This window comes from Quercus lobata, chromosome 11 (assembly GCF_001633185.2).
Source record: "Quercus lobata isolate SW786 chromosome 11, ValleyOak3.0 Primary Assembly, whole genome shotgun sequence".
Taxonomy (NCBI): domain Eukaryota; kingdom Viridiplantae; phylum Streptophyta; class Magnoliopsida; order Fagales; family Fagaceae; genus Quercus; species Quercus lobata.
Window position 1 is genome coordinate 2082634 of NC_044914.1, and position 22566 is coordinate 2105199.

Below are 22566 nucleotides of genomic sequence, written 5' to 3' on the forward strand. Positions count from 1 at the left end.
TTTTACACAATTCACAAACTTGGCCAGGTTAATAAAACCCAACCAAGTCATATGGGTTGTTTAAAACCCACCAGGTTGCACCGATTTTAACCGGATCACATACTTTTCCGATCCAATTGATCACCCGACCCAGTCAATGTGCTGGGTCATCGGTTCGACCAGCCATGCCAGGTTTAATAACATTGCTCTCACATGTACGAAGATTCTTATTGGAAACTTGAAAGGTGAGATAAATTAGTTGCGTTAAGATTGAAAATTTTTGACATAATTATTAATTGATTTTTCATTTCCAATAAAGCCACAAACTATTTTACAACATTTTTATAAAATGTTGATGTGGCCAACCTCTTATTGGTTTTCATCTAGGCTCACCATTAATTTCACTTTTTCATTTACCAATAATCAATCACTACATTAGTAGTTTATAAATTTTTTTGTAAAATAATTTATATCTCTAGTATTATTCATATTAACAAATATATAGAAGATAAGAGTATCAATTGTCAATGATTCTAATTTTTTTTTTTTTTTTTTATAATTTTTTTTATAGAGTATCAATTGTTTCTTAACAAAGATTTTCTCAAAACTAGTTTGGAAAAAAAATCTTCAAATTTTTTATATGTTTTTATATTAAGTGTGAATTTTAAAAATCTAGCATTTGGATTACATGTGATTATTATATCCTTGTGCTTGCAAAATTTTAATAAAACAAAAAACTAATTGTTATGTCATTAAAAAAAAGTTAAAATTTCAAGTTTTTGTAATCTAAAATTATGTATAAAAAAAAAGTTTATTGATTGAATAATAAATAGCATCTGATTTGAATGAAATTTAATATGCATATTAAAAACATAAAGAACATGAAATTCAACAATTAAATTTTGAAAATTCACAATATATATATTTATATATATATATATATGAGAAGTTTGAAGAATTTTTCTCCAAAATAGTTTACAGAGAAACTTTGTTCATTATTATTATTATACTAAATTTAACCAAACAAAAAGCACCCAAAAAATGATGCTAGGTAATTGGTGAATTTCTTATTTTTATAATCAATTCAAATTAATTTGTGGGTTCTAATTTACTTAAATGATAATTTTTTTTCTCTCAAATAAAGGATTTATGTTCAAATTCTACCTAAAATCATTGATCTAAAATCAAATTTTAAGTTTCTAACCGGAACCTTTTAACCACAATCATCGATCCAAAATCAAATTTTAAATTTTTTACAGAAGCCATTTAACCACACTATGACGTCCTTACTAAGGACCAATTGACACTCCAATTTGAGCTTTTTCCTGAAACCTGAAATAATTATATTTAAAAATTATTTCTCTAGTTTATACTATTGTTTTGGCAATAATTAAAATGAAAAATAGAACAAGGACCAAAGCATAAGTTTAATAATTGCTCTCTTCACCTGTCATTCGATTAGTCTATTCTATTATGTTTAAGTTAAAATCATTTTTTTACTTTATCAAAAACTAAAAAATTAAAAGCATTTTTAATTTATATTATTTTATTTTCAGATACTTACACACACACACATATATATATATATATATATATGGGTGTGCAAGCTTTGGGCCGCAGTACTACTTGTTGGGTCTTTCCAACATCATTCATAGGAGGTATTGTGCATAGTAGAATCATTCAGCCATTCAAAATAGTTAGTTAGGCACGTTTTGAAACAATTAAGAAAACTAGCATCTCGAGTTTTTGAAACTCGAGATTCAATTAAAACCCGACTCTTATACACTCGCTTTCCAGTTCTTCTGCACTGCTGAGGTGGCAAAAATTGCCACGCGGATCTCGAGTCTTTAAGACTCGAGTTTCGATTGACTTAAACCGAGTCTATAAGACTCGAGATTGAAATTACATGAACAAATAATTACAACAGATCTCGAGTCTTATAGACTCGAGTTTCTTGTCGCGCAAACCGAGTCTATAAGACTCGAGATTTACTTATCCAAAACGTGGGCTAAACTTTGAACAGAACTCGAGTCTATAAGACTCGAGTTCTGGTCAAACTGTTACACCAATACGTTCCGTCCACACTTAAAAACAGATAGCAGTAGTTTGCAGAACGTGTTCCTTGGACTATATTATTCAGTCCACACTCAGTATCTTCAAACTCTCACCCAAAAACAGAACATCCTCAACTCTCACCCATACACTCAGCCTCACTAACTCTCACTCTCACTCACCACATTGCCTCTCTCACTGCTCTTCCCTCTCAAGAATTTCATATTTCAGGTATGGGTTTTTTGATTTGATTGTTATTGTAGTTGGGTATTAGTTGTGTATGGGTTTTGCCACTAAGAGAACTTCCCAATGACTTTGTGGGTTTTCCAATGACTCCATGTATTTTCCTAATATAAGATGTTCTTCTGTAGTATCACACTGTTGTTGATTTCAATTCCGTGTTTTTATTGGCTTGCATGTCATTTGAGCTATATATTATTTGTTATATTTTCTTTGATTTATTACTAATTCATGTGATTAATCTTAACCATGTTGATAAAAATATGTTTTTGCAGTAGTCATTTTGGTGAAATAAAAAAAATTCTGTTCTCATTGACTTTATTCTTTTTGAGGTGTTTCCCTGCATTAATTCATCTTGATCAAATCTGCCAATTTTAAAGAGAATGAATCTTTCATGAATTAGATTCACCAAATTCTTGTAGGTTAGAAAATTTTATGAAAGATTCATAGCAATGTACGTCTCCCTTGTTATCTGATATGTGGAGTGTTGCTTGATTGTGGAGTCACCACTTTATCTTGAAGGAGCTAGTGGATTGTTTGAATTTATTGTTAAAAGACATAAAATGGGCACATGGTTATAGTAATTGTTGAAGTTACAAAACTTCAAACAATAAATAATGCGTACAAAAGACTAGCAGGACATGAGTATGCAGATATCTCAGGGGATTTAGGTGTGGATGCTAGGATGTAAGTATTGCTTTGGAGTTGACTGTGTTGTTTGCCATGCCTGGAAATTGTGAGCATCTCAGAATATAGTAAAAAAATAACTTGGAGAGGATTATTTGTGTAGTTACTAAGAAGTACTTTAAGGGCTGCCTAATATTTCTTTCATTTTGCTTTCTGACATGGTGCTAGAGACATTAATGTAATTTTAACTGCTTGAGTTGCCCTTTTTCAGTTTTGTAAATGGTAAACGTAGCACTAGAACATGACAGTTCCTTTATTTAGGAATTGTCTGCCTCTATACAAGATGCAAACTTAAGAACCATTGATTTTGTTATACGTAAATCATGTGGACGTTTACATTTTGTTTTTTCCAGTGAAACCTTTAAAGTCCCTAACACTTTATATAGTGGTGTAGCAGATTGAGTTTAGATGTGTATAGGTTAATATAGATGTGTATAGGCTAGTACAGGTTAATATATGTTAGATGTGTATAGATGTGTATAGGTTAGTATAGATTAGTACAGGTTAATATAGATGTGTATGTGTGAACAAAATATTATGGAGCAGATATTATGGAGCAGAGGTTCTCTTATTCATTTTTGAAGGGGCTTTTGCAATTATTTAGTCCCCCATTATCTTTTGCAATTTTGTATGTGTTAAAAAAAATTGCGTTTGCAATTATCTCTTGCTTTACATGTGTTTACCTCTCATACCATGTTGCTGTAATTAGCCTCTTGTATATAGGAAGGATAGATGGATTTGTATATGTTCAATTGTTAAATATAGTCGTAGTACACTAAGAAATGGCACGAAAAAATGTTCAGTTTGTATGTATGATGAAATTGAAAATGTTTGTTAACTAACATAGTAACTTGACTGTAACAGGTTCACAATGCCTGAAATTGATATAATCATATACCACGGTGGTCCGTTGAAGAATGCCAATGCGAACAAGGGATTGCCATTTGAAGGGCCGGGTATAAAGACCTATTATACCCAAATTGATCGTAGGTTGAAGACCCTTGACGAATTGAAGATGATGGTTATGGAAGAGTTGTGTAAGAACCCTGCTATGCACAACATACACATTACTTATCGCATGCCAAATGAAATCCTGAAGCATCGGATTAATTACAAGTACATGGCGATAGAAGCAGACAAACATGTGAAGATCATGTTTGACAAGTTGGAGAGAATACCTGAAGTAACTAACATTGAGTTGTACATACAGTTGGAGCCACGTGCAGAAGTTGGTATTGAGGAGGAAATCCAACAAACACAAACAAGTTTACAAGTTACAGTTCCATATGCTCAATACCAGTATTTTAGACATGTAGAGCATGCTGATGTTCATGCCGGAAATGATGATGATGAGGATGAGGATGAGAATGATGATGAGAATGATGATGATTATGATGATGAGGATGAGGATGAGGATGAGGATGATGACTATGTTGATGAAAATATTGCCATTAACGGTGAAGATTTGGCGATAGAGATGAGATTGAAGACAGGATTGAACAAGGGGACTTTAGGGACTTTGAGAGGGACATTGATGACGATGAGACATTGGACGGTGGTCAACCTGATGCATACAATGTTCTTAGTGTCCAAAACATTACAGACACAATCCCTGTGTACTCACCACCTGCCTTGTCATTTTCTGAAAATACTTGGGATAATGTATTTGATCCTTCACATATTGAGACACCATTTGTGTCTAGCTGGAGAGAGGGGATGAATTTGTGCAAAGGCTTGACTTTTGCCAATAAAATGGAGGTGCAACGCGTATTAACAAAGTGTGCCCTCAAGGAAAACAAACATTTTATCATCAGTAGGTCAACCACGACAAAACTTTGTGCGAAATGCGTTGATGAGTCATGCACGTGGTATGTCTGCGTAGTCATGAAGCCCAAGTTCCACAATCTATGGATGGTCACCGTGTACAAGGGTCCTCACACGTGTATATGGACTGGGGTGCGAAATGATGGTAGAATGATGAGTTGTAAATTTATTGCAGATGACATCCTTAAGAAGTTATGTGAGGATCACACTACCCCAATTAAGCATCTCAGATCTATGATAGAGTCGAAATATGAGGGACAAAAGCCTTCTTACTACAAGGTGTGGGATGCGAAACAAAAGGCGATTGAGAAGATGTTTGGAAATTGGGAAGAGTCTTACCAAAGGTTGCAGAAGTTGCTAATGGCATATATTGATCAGGATCCGACGACGCAGGTGTTCTATCGTACCACATCCACCGGTGAAGATGACACAGTATTTTTGAATTATGTGTTTTGGTCTTTCGGTCCAAGCATTGATGGATTCAAATATTGCAAGCCGATTATCAGTATTGATGGGACCCATCTGTATGGTAAATATCAGGGAAAGTTGTTGGTTGCAATGGCAACCGACGCTAACAACAAGGTATTCCCTCTTGCCTTTGCTATTGTGGATTCTGAGTCAGGGTCTAGTTGGAGGTGGTTTTTACAATGCCTCAGAGATGCGATTGGCCGCGTGATACCGTACGAAGGCATTTGCGTAATTTCTGACCGACATCTCGGTATCAAAAATGCCATTGCAAACTGGCCTAGAAGGGATGATGGAAGAGCACTGGTATTTCATAGATATTGCCTTCGACATGTTGCTAGCAACTTTAACACACATTTTCAGAACTCGACTCTGAAGTCAGCGGCGTTGAAAGCCGGATATGCTAGTCAGGCAGTGAAATTTACCTCCATAATGGAGACCATTAAGCAGGCGGAAATTGAGGCCATTAGAAATAAGAAGAAGTTGACGGGGAAGGATGGCAAGGAAAAGAATCAAGATTATCTTCCATACACATACCTAATGAGCGAGTCTGTGGATATGTGGACCCAGTCACATGATGGTGGGAGACGCTTTGGGGCAATGACAACCAATATATCAGAGTGCTTCAATGGTGTATTGAAAGGTGCACGGGGCCTTCCTATTGCCGCGTTGGTTGAGTTCACTTGGAACAAACTTGTCAGTTATTTCCACGACCGTCGCAAAGAATACCTTTTTGAGTTCTCAGAGGGTAAGAAATGGAGTAAATATGCCTTCTCCAAGTGGGATGAGAATAAGAGTAAATCTGAGAAACATTATCTCAAGCCATTTAGCAATGAAGAGCTGATATTTCAAATAGTTACCCAACTCAACACGTGTAGTGCAGGAGGGGGAAACCACAGTTATGAAGTTCGGTTACAGGAAAGAACATGCAGTTGTGGGAAATGGCAAAACATAGGGATCCCGTGTTCACATGCAATCAGAGTATGTGACTATTTAAATATTGATTCGACCACATATATTCACCCGTGTTATGGTTTGAACAATGCCATTAACACTTATGAGCATGCATTTGTGGTTCCTAAGTCTCCGGCCTTGTGGAGGGATCCCATAGGGCCAAAGTGGTTGCCTAATCCAGCATTGTTGCGGGCCAAAGGTCGACCAGTGAAGTCGAGAATAAGGAATGAGATGGATGGAGTGAGGAATAAGGATCGAGAACCGGGATGGCGGAGGGAGGATGCAGATTTGATAGAGAGTCAGCCCAAGCAGACATGTGGACTGTGTCATGCTTCCGGGCATAACCGCAGAAAATGTCCGCAGTCCCGTGGCGCTTCCACAAGCGGTCATGTTCCACACTAGGTAGGTAGATGGCAAATACTTATGCATCGGTTAAATATTTGTTGTTCATTCCATGTTCACCTAATGTTTACTATCTTTTCTCCTAATGTGATTACTCTACGTTTTTCAGGCATGCTTCCAAGGACGATGTTTTTGTTGTGTGGACAACCGATGTTAGGAAAAGTGACTACGTTGTATTGGCTCTATGTGAACTTTTTGGTTTTTGTTGAATGTGCTTGTAAATCTCTATTCAATGTATGCCTATGAAGATTGTGATTTCAGTAGTATGGTTAGAACTGCAAATTAAGCGTGGTTGGGCATGTTTAGAACGTTGATATTGAGAATGCCTTTTCTTGCGATGTAACTGCATTTTGCATTGTAAAACCATGTTTGTATAGAGAGCGTAGAAGTTTCAGTAGTTTCGTTTGATGTAATCTACGTGTATTTACATTCTCAGCTTCTTTGCCTCTAAATGAGTGTTTATGGATTATATTCGTAGTTTGTCCATCTTTGCTTCTCACCAGGTGCATGCACACGTTTCAGTTTCTGGTTTGTCTGCATAACCAGGAAAAAAGCAAAAAAAATTCCCCCAGTCAATGATTCCTGGAATGACCAGAGGAAAACAGAGCAAAACAAAAAATAAAAAAAAATTTCAAAAGAAGTCGAGTCTATGAAACTCGAGTTCTTCAGGAAAAAACAGAGAAAAACAGAGCAACCCTCTTGGACCTCTCTGAGTAAACAGAGGAAAACCAAGATAAAAATTTTCCCCAGTGGATCTCGAGTCTATGAAACTCGAGTTCCACTGGGAAAAACAGAGCAAAACAGAGCACTCTATTGGACCTCTCTGAGTAAACAGAGCAAAACGAAGAAAAAAAATTTCTCAATGGAACTCGAGTCTATGAAACTCGAGTTCCACTGGAAAAAACAGAGCATAACAGAGCACCCTTTTGGACCTCTCTGAGTAAACAGAGCAAACCGAAGAAAAAAAATTTCCCAGTGGAACTCGAGTCTATGAAACTCGAGTTCCACTGGAAAAAACAGGGCAGAACAGAGCACCCTTTTGGACCTCTCTGAGTAAACAGAGCAAAATGAAGAAACGAAAATTTTCCAGTGAAACTCGACTCTATGAAACTCGAGTTTCTGTATTTGATTCTCGTGTTTTATAGAGTCGAGTTCTCTTAGGAAATTTTTTATTTTAGTTATTTACTTTTGCAGAAACTCGAGTCTTTAAGACTCGAGTTCCATGAGGATTGGAAATTTTTTTTTTATATTTATTTTTTTTAAATATTTTTTATTTTATGTATTTAATTTTTTAAATGAGAGGAACTCGAGTCTTATAGACTCGATTTCCTGAGGAATGAACTTTTTTTTTTTAATTTAATTTTGTTAAAATTTTTTATTTCATTTATTTAATTTTGTTGAAGAGAGGAACTCGAGTCTTATAGACTCGAGTTCCATGAGGATTGAAAATTTTTCATTTTTTATATTTAACTTTTTTAAAATTTTTTATTTTATGTATTTAATTTTGTTAAAGAGTGGAACGCGAGTGTTATGGTCTCGAGTTCCATGGGATTAAAAATTTTATATTTTATTTATTTAATTTTGTTAAAGGTGACAATTGTTGTTCTTCTCTAGAAATTAGCTTTTTAGAACTTTTGAAGGGAAAAACTTGAGTTTATGTTTTGTAATTTTGTTTTTAACCACTTGGCCTCCTTTTATGTGGAGTAGATGTGTACACTAGGATTTTTTTATTTTTATTTTTCTTTTTAACTTTAATTGATTGAGCTCCTGTGTTACCCAAACCCCAATGCCAATACTGGTAACTCTAAATTATATAATAAATACACGTTTCATAAATGGTCCTCCTCATGGAAGTAGCTTTTGCCGCACTCAGTCGTCAATTAATTGGAATCACCGGCTCCTATATTGTTATGCCTTCCAGCTAGCATTATTGCTAGGTTATATTTAGATACTTTGCATATGACTGATCATTTTAAATTCACATATACTTTATATTCGATTATGACATTTTAAAATTTTTATGCGCATTGTAACCTGTAGATGCATTGCATTGAATAAACTATTCCACTCCATAACACCAAATGAGTGCTTTTGACAATATAGTGAAATGATATTAACTCCAAATAATATGAGACACAAGGTTTTGATCCAAAAAATGTGTCAACTACATAGTTCTCTCTATACAAAACATAAAATTCCTGCCAATCAAGGCTTAAATATCCACATCTCAATACATTGTTCTCTCTATACAAAATTTGCAATCACACTAAGAAACGGCACGGAAAAGAAAGTTATCCACCCTTTGAAGACGGTAACCAAACCAAGAGAAGATGGCAATGACAATGTTCGTCTCAAATCCCCCCATTCAACTTCCAACTGTCAGGCATTGGAGATGGCTTTACTAGGTCCTTTGAAATCGTCATGATGGTACCTAATACAAATCACAAACAGAATTTTATCACATTTCCCATATAATGCAAAAATAAAAATCTATGATTCATATATTTATCAATTTAATTAATTATATAGTTTTTGCAAACAATTTAGTTTCTTTACAAAGAAAACGAGGCCAAGAATACTAGCTAAGTAATAGACAAAAGAAATAAATATTTGCAAGAGCCTCGTTGAAATAATACCATCATTCAGTATTGCGATGGTCAGAAGCATGAAAGGTGGGAACTTATCTGCCCATATCAAAGCTAGAACCACAAAACCAAGCTGCAAAAAGGTTGCGTTAACAAGAGACTTAAGAAAGTTGAAACCAAAGAGGCTCAAAATTTAACCTTTAGCCAGACCAGCTAGTGAAAATGAACTAAACAATATCAGTTTTAAATGCAAAATACTCCTAGCTTACCAATGTCCTTATGGTTATGGAGACAGCATATATCTGTATATTCATGCAAGCTAATTAGTTTTACCATTAAACAAAAAATATATACAAACAAAACTATGGAAAAAACACATGACAACTTATGTGTAACAATCATGTTTGGTACTACAAAAGTTTCTGATATATTTTGCATGCTTATTGCGTACACATAAAAATGACAAGTAACAACTTCAAGTCTAGGAATCAACCTTCCAGGGTGATATTGAGAAGCAAGTTCTTGTTTGAGATTATGAAATGGGAAAAGCATTTGCTTTTCAGCGTACGATCCTGAATTTGAAGGAGGTTCACACTTTAGATGAATATCAAATGTAAATCCTACTTACATTATTTATGTCTTTATCAATTTTTCCCTGGTCGATGCATCTTCTGGCGCTCATGCATACGGTGCTGAAGCAAATGCATCTGCTGCATCGAATGTTGACGAGCTTCATCAAGAAATCTCAGTTCGTTCAGCAGTAGTCATAATTCCATTGATTATTGTGTGGACACACACACATAGTCGTTGGAGTATTTTCTAGAAAATCCAAAGAGGAGGTACAAGAGAAGAAGATGTTGCTGGAAAAGCTACAAGTCAGAATGAATGAAGCAGAAGCAAAGGCCAACAAGCTTAAAGTGTCATTGGAGAATCTATGTGGTATACTAACAACGTTTTTACATTGCATATTTTGTTTTTATTAAAAATAATTCCAATCATTGAGGACATTTTTCAAAGGATAATAATATGTTAGAGCTCAATCAGACGATGGGAAATATCTATCGTAGGAAAAAGCAGAACATGATCTGATAAAGCTTGAACAAGCCCTGGAAGATGAAGAAACGGTCTGCCTTCTTTTCCTGGACTGTTCACCTTCCAATGCTTCAAGAGGGTTGATATAACAGTGATATCTGTGTCTACAAATAAAGCAATAATTCTAATCAAAACCCAATGCAATTGAAATTTTGAATATGTATGTCATAATAGTTTTGTTTTTTCAAAACATTGCATGTAATATTTGCCTAAAATGAGTATGTTTCTCAATGAAGGAATACAACTGGCTGCAACGTCATAGTACTAAGTGCACAAAACTTAGTTATATTTGTGGGGTTTTTTAGTGGTTAAGGTTGAACCCACAACTACTGTTGGTGAAAGGCACTTGTCATTCCAACAAGCCTTGACCACTAGTGCAACTGCTAATTCAGACCACTAGAGCAAGCCTTCATTGAAGGCACGATTTATATGTGCAACTGCTAATTCTCACTCTTAACATTTTCAAAACGCATTATGAAAAGAAATTAATTTTAAAAGCCAATCGACCATACCTTAACCCTTTTCAAAAGATCTTTTGCATTATTGTCATGCTTGAAGTGTTATATTACACGCGACAAATAGACAGAACAAAGATGGTAGAGCACAGAATTTAGGAATTTTATGATTTATACGGTCCCTTGAGCATACTTTGCAATAGCCTCATAGTGATTGAAAGTTCACCCTATGTTTGGATGGGGCAGTTCCAAACTTACCCTAAAGGATGTGGGCCAATGAAATTAAGGTCCTACCAATTTAATCATATCAACATGGTAATGGGTTGCAGAAGTCGAACATCATTTCTCCAAAATGTGTAAAGTAGTGGCATGACTCCCCAAAGTGATGGGGAATCAATCTACCTAAGAGGCATTAATTACAGCTAAATGGATAAAAGGAAACAACATACCTCTAGTATTTTATTGAAAGCCTTTGCGAAGGCTGGTTTAATATCAGCTCGATGTAGCTTTCCACTTTCATAGTAAGCAACCAATTCTTCAAAGCTTTCGAACCTCTTGGATTGTAGAGAAAATTTACATTGCAAGAAAACAATCTGAGTTACTATTCCCAATGGAAAATGATTTTGGAAAAATGGCGCAAGCATCTATAGGTCTATTCGTAAGGAGCACGGACTTTGAACAAGATGCAAGGGTTGACATGCATGTGAAAAGGCAGATGTCGTACCATTAACTAAATAAAATAAGTAAAGCTTTCATAATAAAATCCTTATGACTTACTTGTCACCACCATTCTTTGCATTGCGCTCTACTACAAATTGGTTAAACCAACGTAAAATGAGGTACTTCACATACTCCAAGCATGGATTCCCTTCCACAATATCTGCAGGACAGTATGCTGTCTTTATCTTCAAATTTACTTTCGCCTACAACATGGAGGCAGACTAAATCTAAGGTTAACCTAGTTTATAATCCAGTATCATTATGCTATGTGCAGCTAATAAAGAAAACACTATGTAGCCCCCTATATGGCAAGTTGATACCCCTATACATGCACCCTACCTCGTCATCTTCCATAAAAGTTGAAGATAGTGGATCACTTTTCGACATCTGCTCCTGACCTTGTTCTAAACTGGGTAACATGTTTGTAAATGACCAGTAACCAAAACAAATAAAGACCACACATAAGCACATTGCATGCATGGGTAGAAATTTTGTGCTGCAGTGAAGTCGTCCTCATCACTTCGGCCCATAATGTGACCACACCTGCAGCAAAATATAATAGAAGTAAAAATAACGACTACATCACCAGCGTATTAAAGTAATAATAATAATCATCATACCATAATTCACGTTTTTATCCTTGAAACCGTATTCGTTTGTGCTATATCCATCACAAGAGGCGACTACTCATGAGCTTCATTCGGTTTATCTCGTTCGATGACCGCAGAAACTCCACCTTGCCTCCATCACTATCCATCCCAACGGCCTTCCAAATCTGAATGAGGTAGCGCCCAACAACATCAATTTTCTTGAACTGACCTCCCAGTAGATTGGTTAGCTGGGCAAACCAAGCTGCAATCCATATTTTCACTCTACACCCAGCAGATGTGAACTTGTTCACATTTATTTCTAATAAAAACAAAATATGAAAGGTAAAACCCAGTACAATACCACTTACATTCTCCAATGACACTTTAAGCTTGTTGGCCTTTGCTTCTGCTTCATTCATTCTGACTTGTAGCTTTTCCAGCAACATCTTCTTCTCTTGTACATCCTCTTTGGATTTTCTTGAAAATACTCCAAGGAATATGTGTGTGTGTCCACACAATAATCAATGGAATTATGACTACTGCTGAACGAACTGAGATTTCTTGATGAAGCTCGTCAACATTCGATGCAAAAGATGCATTTGCTTCAGCACCGTATGCATGAGCGCCAGAAGATGCATCGACCAGGAAAAATTTGACAAAATTTAAAGGACCTGCATAGTCCAGCCCATAACAGACCTGCAGATTCTACCCCATAAAGGACCTGCATTTGGAAAGTTAAAGGAATAAAGTTTAAAACAAATTTATGCAATAGGTCTTCCATGAAATTCGAAAAATCAAAAAAATGTAGGTATTACATAATAATGCAAAGTGTGGGATAAAAATGATGTTACGAAGAAAGTAATAAGCAATAGCCACTGTAGCACATACACCAATTATGTTAGTGATGTCGTACAGAAATGAAGATTACAAAATTAAAAACATCCTCTAATCCAATCAATTGACAAGTCGCTCATCTAGGAAGTTGTACTGCACCTAAGGAAATAACCTAATGAATAACACCTAAGATACAATATCTGGAAGACTACAATTTTGTAGTATTTTTGTATTTTTATTTTTTATTTTTTACAATTCATGCCACAAACGAATCCTAAATTTTAGGATTTCTCTGTGTCTACTAATGGCCTACTAACCAGCACAGTTTCCCATTGCATTCAAAATAAAATAAATAAATAAAATGTTATAGGATTTTAGAATCCTAAATTATCTTTGTGTTTTACATATGTTTTTTAACATTCGTTATTATGTTCCACGGTTGAGATTCAGGATTTTGGATTTGCAATATTGTTAAGGATAACTTGCTATGTTTAAGGATAACAATATCCAATACAGTTTTGGTGAAAAGTGAATGCATTACTTTTATTGTTTCAGTTAATCAATTGTGATCCTTGAACGTTGCGTTGATAATTTTTTTACAATTTGAAGCAAAAAAAAAAAAATTTCCCAAAACCCATGTTTAGGTAATTTCAGTCCTACAAGTTTGCCTATCATTTAGAAGCCATTTTGGCTATGATTTTATAATTATAACTTTAAAGAGAAGAGGAAAAAAAAAACGTTTTTACATTTTTACCCGGTATTTTTAGTCCTAAAATTTTGCCTATTAGTTAGAAGCAATTTTCTCCATGATTTTACAATTTTATCTTTAAAGGAAAAAATTTAAATTTAAAAAACCCCCGCGTTTTAGGTTTTTACCCGTAAAATTTAGTCTATTATTTACTACTAATTGTTCCATTTGTATCTACTTCCGGTGTGCCTATTGTGGTGTATTTGGAGGAAGCGTAATTTCCGTACTTTTGAGGATAGGGACAAGTCCGATGACCAGTTGCTCGCTTATTTTAGTGGGTCTCTTTTTGATTGGTGTAGGGGTTGGGGCCTCACATGTAGTGATTCTATCCCTATGTTCCGTAGTTCTCTTCTCTGTAATTAATATGCTCTTTGTTGTCTCCGTTTGTTTTATTGTTTTAGTTATCTCATTGTCTCTCTTTTTTGTTTGTTTCCTTATCTGTATTGTCTGTTCTGCCTTGTCTTTTCATGAAGTAGCTTTTAATATATATCTTTCTTACTTATCAAAAAAAAAAATTAATTGTTCCATTTTTCTCAATCTGTGCCAATTTATTTATTACTTTTAATTTTTTTTTACAAATCTATTAGTAATATGTATATAATGGTCAATCACTCTCCTTTGCCTATATATTGTATGCTTCGAAATAGAGGTCACTGCAATATAAGTAATTGATACGTGATACTTATCCAAATTGCACAATTTGTATTTGTTGTATACAAGATCATACTCATCCAAATTCCACAGTTGTTGTCTTCTAATATTGTAATAAAAAAAGTGACAGTAATATTGCGATAAAAAAGAATAAGAAAAGCAATGACTAAGCTTTAACCTACAAGAAAAAGAGGAAGTAGTTGATTTGGAGGGAACATTACACCTTCGCCCAGGCTCTTCCTCACCAAATTCTTCGCGAAATGCCCTAAAGAACTTGTCTTTAATTCTTTTTCGTTTTCAGACTTGGAACCATCACCCATCATGCCATAGTCGATGAATTGGACTGCAGGACTGGTAAATATGTGGTACAATTCGTCCAGAATGGGTTTCTCCATTCTCTTCTTCTGTGCAAGATAAAACCATTAGCGAAGAAAAGTTACCGACCTTAAAATGTCAACTGCTGAAGAGCATAAGTAACAGAAACGTATTAGCACATTCAACAAAATTGCATTATAAGGCTATTACAAGTCCAAAACACGTAAGGTAAGAAAACTTAACAAATGTTTTTTCCTTCCCAAATCATAACTGCTTTGAATTTTTGCTCAACCGAAATTGTTTGGTATGCACTTTTAACTTCAGCTTGAACCCTCTTCAACCCAATACAAAATACACCTCATTTCAAGTATTGAAATACAAATCGATTGATAAAAAAAGTACATGGAAAATTGTCCTGCAATTACCCAATGAGGTAAAGATCCTGCAATTAGGATAAGATCCAGATGTGACAAATGAAGCATTTATTTGATTTTGTGTAGTTCACATGGGTTCTTTATGACCTCTGCAATCTTTAAATGTAAAATGTCTTACATCTGGATTAAATTTAGAGAAAGTTGGGGGGATTTAAATGGAAGGGGATCCTTTTCCATCCCATCAAATCTATATGCTAAAACAAACCAGAATGAAATTCATGGTCTTCTCATATTTGATATTCAAATTTTATTATGTTAAATAGACCAGAACCATCTCATGGTCTTCTAATTTTTTAAGTATTGAAATCAGAAAAACCTTTCACTTAGTAATAAATCAATTGGCTTAGAATAAATTATCCTCTATTTTTTATGAAAAATAAGACAGTCGAGTGTACAAAGTATTCAAAGGCTATTTGCAATCACTTCATTATCTCGGACAGTGAACTTCTGAATAAATAAAGTGTGCCACTTCCTTTATAGGGAGCGTAACAAGATATGACTAGACGTGATCAGAGATGAGTTTTCCCAACTAACACAAAATTGTATCAGGGAAAAAAAGACTATATTTAATTTGCAAGCACTGTTGATAAAAATAAAAATAAAAAAAAATAAAAAGTTCAACTAAAGAGAGGAAGTGCTAGACAACCAACCTGTAATAAAGCTGTTGGAAACAGCGTCCACATATCCTGTCATTGACTGTGCCTTTGTTCTGATTATCTTAGCTTTTTCAACAGAATCCCCAGGCCAGTCAATTGTGGCAATATCCTCATCAGCAACTTCATCTTGAACTTTGCTAGCATTAGAAAGAATGGATTTACCAAGCATCAACAGTTGAGAAACAGCAAAACAGCACATTTCTGAGAGTCTCTGCAAAAAATTTATATATAAATAAAAATTTCATTTTCAACTACCAACAATAAAAAGTAAGCAACCATATTCAAAATAAGAGATTTGGGTCACATGTTTCCAATAAAGTCCCTAATATCTACATACATGAACTCCCTCTGAGTGAAGCGAGTCTATTCTGCCAGCAGTCCTTTGGATCATATCATTAACAGCTACTCCTGCTAATGCATTACTGAACCTGGAATATTGAAAGCAATAATTGCAGCATAGTGAAAACGGTGTTTACCAAGGTCATGGAGAATTTCATTAACAGTAACCCAGCTGGTATCACCAATACTACAGGACAGAAAACTACACACCCTAAAATCCCTTATGTATGACAGAGGATTGAATAACCACTACACTAAAAATAGCTTCTTCTTTTTTGATAAATTTGATAGTTAGAATGGGGGCTCTTGGCACTACAAATCTAGTCTAAAACTAACAATGTTGCACTATCTAATTTCTAAAGCATTCAACTGTCCCCAATTCCACCATTTAACTATATGTTTCCCGTATGTGTTGATCCATGCCAAATGTCAAATGAATGTGATGTTGAAACAAACTAAATCGAAAGATAAATTTCTTTAAAGAAACTTCAAGTTTGAGTACAATATGGACAAGACAGCTCCCAATTCCAATTACCTAATAGTTGAGAAGGGAAATTGGCACAGAGTAATGACATATTCTAAAAATGGGCTTAGTGCAAAATGTATCACACAAAAAGTCAGTTACTGGTATAAAAATATCCACAGATTTACAGCTGGTATAATTTGATCTTGGCTTTGTGTTTGCACAAAATGTAGAACTTGAGGGGAAAAGAAGTCAGGATAAACAAGAGACTTACAGGTTTTTTTTTTTTTGATAAGTAATCAGAAAAAGAGACTTAGAGGATTTTATAAAGCAACAGTGATTACAACATGCAGTCATATCAGCTATACAAGATTTGGAAATTAGATAATGGGAACTAAATCAAAAGTCGTATATAAGTGCAAGCTGAAGCAAGACAACTAACAAACCAGTGCAGAATCACATGCAACATCCATTAACCGTTGAGAAGATGATAACTTTACAAGAAATTTACCCCACAGCCATGTCAGCAGCCTTGCTCACACTTGAGTCGTGTAATTTCTTCATCTCATCATCACTTCCCTCAGCCCCAGTGTCTACTTTCTTCCCTTTGTCTGTCTCTACACCATTTCAATCCATTTCAGTAGTCAAACTAAAAATTTGCTGGACCTGTTTAAGCAGTAGTCACATGCAGGTCTCTGTTCCGATGATAATTTTGCTTTTCTTCGGTTACATAACAGGCCATGATGGTTGGACAATGCCTCCAGCTCCTGCCAGTATTAAACTTTAACAATGTCAATGATACTATTGTTTTAACTATCAAAATTCAACTCCAAAGTTAAGAAAATGACCTCCAACGATTCTGGACCTCCATATATGTAGAAGCATCGATCAAATGTCACTTCCTCGTACAACTGATCCTCATCAGTTTGTTGTTCAGTTTCTTTTGAATTCTTCTCAACTTCAATACCAGTTTCAGTAATTAGTAGATCAATAGTCTCCTTGCCTACAAGTTCAACCACTTGCATTCCCTTTGCTGTAAAAGCTTTCCCAGTCTGTAACATTGAAGGTAAGGAATAAGCAAATTGGCAACATTGATAAGCAACATGGTATGGATCATCACACTGATGCAAACCTCTAATATTGACGGTGCAACAGAGCCAGGTGCTGGTAATCCACCATGCTGAATAGATTCTGCCAGGTTAACAGCAGAATGCTCAATTCTGAAGAAGATAAAACATAAAACTCATTTGATCAACAAATGAAACAGCTGGTTGTGACGAGCATAATAACAAGAGAGTATCATAAATTCTAATCAAATGGAACCTAATTTACTATCATCCAGTGAAAGAAATAAAGAGTTGAATTCAGAAATTGTCAAAATGAAATGATATTAGAAACAAGGCAATCCACTACAGCCAAACTACAACCAAAACTCAATCTCAATTTCTTCCTTGATAAGCGAAACTAGAACCAAAACCCCTTGGGAAAAATCCACTACAGCCAAGTCAACATCCGAAACTACAAAACCACAACCCTCATTCCTCACGAACCTCTTCAACAACCACCACCACCATCTACAATGAAATTATTCTTTACTAACAAAACTGCCACGCATTCAAAAACAGCACAATCCAAACACCAAAAATTGGAACTTATAAATTCAACCAATTCCCCTATAAACCAACCCTAATTTCCAAAATTAGCAACCACTTAAATTTATTATGTATTAAAAATAAATTTTTGCAGCACAATGCCATTAAACTAATCAAATTGGTTGAAGAAAAATATAATCAACCTCCAACCCCCCAAAAAATGGATCTGATAACTCAACCAGTTCACCTAAAAACCCTAATTCCAAAAACTAATTACATTGTCCAAGCATTGAAATAAAAATCCAAACTAGTGCAGCACAATGCGACTAAACTAAACCAATCAGATTGATTAGAAGCAAAAAAGAATGAAAAACAATTAGATTTGATGCTAACCGCCTGAGCTTACCAAACTAAATACATGAATATGTATGGATTTTTTGTTTTTTTTTTTTTTTGGGTACACAAATCAGAAGATATGACGTACAACTAGAAGCCTTTAATGCTAACCGCCTGACCTTACCAAACCCAATTTACTAATGGGATGCTGAATAGCACAGTGGTAACCATGTTTGCAGGATCCCAATCTCAGCTATAACAAGTTCTAATGTCCAGCAGTTCGCTCAAACCCCAAATAGCAATTTCACCCCTTCAGAACAATTAGTTAAACGCGGAGACACAGAGTAAAAGCTTTCCCTCAAAACCAAAAGTAAAGCTTCCCTAATAACATCATACCACATCTTGGAGTCAGCCACCCAACTGTGGGAAGCAGCTAGTTTATTTCTATCTTCCCAGTATTTTCCAAGAAAGCTAAGTTGGATCCCTTCCAACAAGTACAACTCCTAATGTTACATGCATCCAACAACATTCGATTTCATATCATTTTGAAACCTCTATAAGTCAACATTATTTTTTTTTGATAGGTAAGAAAAAATATATTCAAAAAACTACTACATGCCAAATAGCACCAGCATAACACAAGTACAAAAAAGAGAAGCAGCGAAGAAAAACAAAAAACATTAATGACCAAAGGTTGGAAAGAGAGCTAAGGAAAAGAGGAAGAGAGTCACTAGATGTGAGCTAAGGTTTCAGAACGCAGTAATGCATATAGAGAAGTCAATATTATGGTCCAATTCCATGACTGTAGCACTTACTCAAGGTTCACCAATTTTGTGTTTTTTAGCCCTCGTGTAATGTTTCGGTGGGGGAGGAGGTTGCGGGGCATCAACCTTAGGGTCATCATCGTGCTGCAAATTCCATTAGATGCATGCAATCAATATTCAATATAATGGTAAGAATAAAGTGAAGTAGAAAATATATTATTACATTCAAATTAAAGTTATCATACCATAGCAGGGCCTCGGTGTCCTATTTTGTGTCCACCTGTCCCACAAGTCGGTGCTCTTCTACTGCGTTGCGGTCTACCTCGTGGGGGTGAGGGCTCATGAGGGGGATGCTCGTCCGGTACATCAGTATGTGGCTCTACAGTGTCAATCCCAACCGGAGGTCCTATAGGGTCAGATGAGGATGCGGTAGGTGGGTAATCCTGCTCTATGTAGAGGCTAGGAGTGGGTGCACTAGAGCCGGTGTGTGGGTATGAGGGTGTCTCAGGGAGTATAGGAGGGGTGACATTTTGGTCAATACTGACATCAAAATTGGGCTGCGAAGGTGGGCTGGGTGAAGGGACCTCGGGCTGAGGAGATGCATATGGGATGGGTGAAGGGACCTCAGGATGAGGATATGCCTGCGGGATGGGTGGAGGCATCTCAAGAGTAGTTACAACCCGAGGGGTTGTTGCACGCCGACCACGGCCCCTGACTGCACTTGTGCTTGGGGTTGCTGTAGCAGGCCGAAGACGACCCCTAGCTGCACTTGTGCTTGGGCTTGTAGTAGCACGATGACCACGGGTCGGTGTACTTACGGGTGCTGCACTTGTGCTTGGGGTTGCAGCAGCTGCTAGTTCAGTCTCATCCCCATTGTTTGCATGCTCATTTACTGCAGGATCACCATCAAGGCCAGCCACATTATTTAGGACACGCCGGACATAGTTGTGAGCTTGGCTGCCTTCAGGAAGCATCACCAACAGCGCTAAATGGCTTTGAATCTGAAACGGAGAAAGAACCAGTACAATTAGACTTGACACATTTATGTATCAATTAATGATTGAATAATATAATAGTTATGAATCTACTCAAAACTAACAGTTCTATTAGAATATTATATGTATCAAAAACTATTTCATTACATGACAGTCAAATCAAACTAGATTTGCCGAGAAATTCATAGAAATTAATTCTATGTTCATACATGTACTCAAGTAAAACGAAGTAGGCAATCAAATGTAAGTAGAACACATTACCATAATATCTAATTTAGCGCTGTTGCGGTCGACATACTTTCGAGTCACCGGACGATACCAGACGTAATAGGCATGATTGCGGGGCATCTCACCAATCTGAGGAGGTGCATGACAAAGTTGTTGTCGTCTCATTTCCCAGGAAATGATATATGGTCGATGCTCGTCCCTCCAATTCTTTTCCACCTTCCCACGTAAGTCGATTTTATGCAGCCTATCATCGTAGAAAACATGGTCAGGCGGCTCTTGCGCCAAGCCAAACTGTCGCAGGACACGGTCTGGGTGGTGTCTCTCTACTATACAAAAGCACACAAGCGGCACCCTTGCTGTCCACGTATCCCTGGCCGCAACACAGAACTCAGGAAGGTGGCCGAAGTGTGCCTCGTATGGCTGCCACACGATCTACGATAGAAAAAAAAAACAATTATCATAGCATCTTCAAATGTGAAACAAGGGAAAATACATAGATAAAGGGTAAAACTAAAATTATAACAAAAGATATGTTAAAGGATGAAGCAATCATATTATTAATGGAGATGATCATAACCAAACAATTTTTTTTAATTTTATTACCTGCTCTGGCTGCATTCTAACTAATAGCTCGCGATAGTGGACCAAGGCCATGCCGAATGGCCTACTCTTCGGGCTTGGCACCCGCACCCACCTACAATTACAAGCAAGCAAATAACATAAGAACAATAATACAATTTAGTTACTAATAAGAGTACATTGCAGAACACACTTGGTATCAGGAAAAGACTTACTTAGATGCAAGTGGAGCATATGGCCATGGGCCATAATCACATCCAGGTGGGGGCTCTATTCTCGGGCACAAGAATGGCAACCTTGCCCATGCCCAATACTGGACCAACGTGCACGCCCCACCAATCTGCGATGCCCCTTTCTCGCTTGCCCGACACAACTCCCTATATAACCACGCCAGGCAACCACTACCCCAACTATACTGTGGCGGATCACGAAGGTTACGCAGGAACTCTAGGAACATCAAATGCACCCTATCTCCTGACTTGTCCATGAAAAGTTTGTCCCCTATTAGCGCTAACATATAGCACCGGGCATACCGGTGTATCTGCATCTCCGTTGCGTCATGAGGCAATGGCGCTGCAACGGCCTCAACAAGTCGGCTGATGAGAATTCTTTGCCCCACCAATGTTTTATTGTCATTCGGCGGACTAAAACCCAGCAACTCCGTACACAATTGCCTCCAACCCCCATCATTCACCACAGCAGTCGGCCCAACCAAGACGTCACCGTCTATAGGAAGTCCGAAAATTACCTCCACATCTTGTAAGGTGATTGTCATCTCACCATGTGGAAGATGGAAAGTATGAGTCTCCGGCCGCCATCGCTCAACTAGGGCCGATATTAAGCAATTATCTATCTCTCTTGAAGGGGCTCTAAATAATCCTTCTAGCCTTAGCAATTTGATAATATCAATGACTCGATTATCTTCCATCTGAACGTTTGCCATCTCCTTAGTGCGACCACGACACGTAAGTGGGCCTGAGTCCTACAAAATCGATCAAAATAATAGCGATCGTTAGAACTAGAAATACAACATTGAAAGAACTAGCTAACTAACAGTCGAAGACAACGTAAATATTAAAGCAGTTGTTACAACTAGAAATTTCACCTCGCCATTCCAAATGGCCTCTGATCGATGATATGGCTGTCGTGTCAACAATGACCTCTGACGCGGACCGGGGTCCAAGACCTCTAACTCCTCATCAATCTGAGGCTCCATACTGCAAACAGTGCAACTGTGAGATCATTAATAGTGTAGGGGCAAAGGAGTGCTACTGTAAAATAGAATTTTCTTCAAAAAAGATAAGTTCGCAATCATACCAAAAAACATGCGAATCGATGATGTTTACGCAATCAAAGAAATTAGAATTGTTAAGTTAGAAAAAAACGTAATGAATTTTTTGGAGTTGGAATAATTTCGTAAACTTTTACAATTAAAAGAAATTGAATTATGTACCACCCAACATAAGGATGATCAACACATACACGTACACACACATTTTCCAATTCTAATAATTGCAGTTAAATATTCAATTAGAATTGCTTACTATACCAGTCCCAATATCAATATTCACGTAAAAGAAAAAGGGA

The 22566-nt window shown here is 36.4% G+C and overlaps 5 protein-coding genes across 8 annotated transcripts; 2 read left to right on the top strand and 3 right to left on the bottom strand.

The window, feature by feature from the left end:
- The first annotated feature begins 2089 nt into the window (after positions 1–2089).
- LOC115968470 (glutamic acid-rich protein-like) lies at positions 2090–5258 on the top strand. Its single transcript, XM_031087875.1, has 4 exons — positions 2090–2262; positions 3823–4574; positions 4958–5175; positions 5253–5258. The coding sequence occupies exons 2-4, from the start codon at positions 3830–3832 to the stop codon at positions 5256–5258; spliced, it is 969 nt and encodes a 322-aa protein (XP_030943735.1). The 5' UTR covers positions 2090–2262; positions 3823–3829.
- A 32-nt stretch (positions 5259–5290) lies between these two features.
- LOC115967980 lies at positions 5291–6983 on the top strand. Its single transcript, XM_031087165.1, has 2 exons — positions 5291–6603; positions 6713–6983. The coding sequence occupies exon 1, from the start codon at positions 5341–5343 to the stop codon at positions 6601–6603; it is 1263 nt and encodes a 420-aa protein (XP_030943025.1). The 5' UTR covers positions 5291–5340; the 3' UTR covers positions 6713–6983.
- Positions 6984–8716: 1733 nt separating this feature from the next.
- Positions 8717–10352, bottom strand: LOC115967251 (plasma membrane ATPase 2-like). 2 transcript variants are annotated; one of them, XM_031086312.1, is made up of 4 exons: positions 9817–10352; positions 9458–9490; positions 9240–9321; positions 8717–9034 (listed from the first exon to the last, which is right to left on the bottom strand). In XM_031086312.1, exons 1-4 carry the CDS (start codon positions 9922–9924, stop codon positions 8955–8957), a joined length of 303 nt encoding a protein of 100 aa, XP_030942172.1. In that variant the 5' UTR covers positions 9925–10352; the 3' UTR covers positions 8717–8954. The 2 variants fall into 2 exon arrangements, with proteins under 2 accessions (XP_030942172.1, XP_030942173.1); XM_031086313.1 differs by lacking the exon at positions 9458–9490.
- An 834-nt stretch (positions 10353–11186) lies between these two features.
- Positions 11187–11982, bottom strand: LOC115968472 (tyrosine--tRNA ligase 1, cytoplasmic-like). The gene is made up of 3 exons (XM_031087876.1): positions 11795–11982; positions 11513–11658; positions 11187–11289 (listed from the first exon to the last, which is right to left on the bottom strand). The coding sequence occupies exons 1-3, from the start codon at positions 11933–11935 to the stop codon at positions 11187–11189; spliced, it is 390 nt and encodes a 129-aa protein (XP_030943736.1). The 5' UTR covers positions 11936–11982.
- Positions 11983–12076: 94 nt separating this feature from the next.
- Positions 12077–21930, bottom strand: LOC115967250 (serine/threonine-protein phosphatase 7 long form homolog). Of its 3 annotated transcripts, none has more exons than XM_031086309.1 (11): positions 21195–21930; positions 21004–21094; positions 20434–20832; positions 19423–20178; positions 19229–19321; positions 17618–17705; positions 17334–17537; positions 16997–17252; positions 16021–16111; positions 15678–15894; positions 14310–14682 (listed from the first exon to the last, which is right to left on the bottom strand). In XM_031086309.1, the coding sequence occupies exons 1-5, from the start codon at positions 21920–21922 to the stop codon at positions 19229–19231; spliced, it is 2067 nt and encodes a 688-aa protein (XP_030942169.1). In that variant the 5' UTR covers positions 21923–21930; the 3' UTR covers positions 14310–14682; positions 15678–15894; positions 16021–16111; positions 16997–17252; positions 17334–17537; positions 17618–17705. The 3 variants fall into 3 exon arrangements, with proteins under 3 accessions (XP_030942171.1, XP_030942169.1, XP_030942170.1); XM_031086310.1 differs by having other exon boundaries at positions 14585–14682; positions 17618–17676; XM_031086311.1 differs by lacking the exons at positions 14310–14682; positions 15678–15894; positions 16021–16111; ... (1 more) ...; positions 17334–17537; positions 17618–17705 and adding exons at positions 12077–12327; positions 12414–12766.
- Positions 21931–22566: the final 636 nt, after the last annotated feature.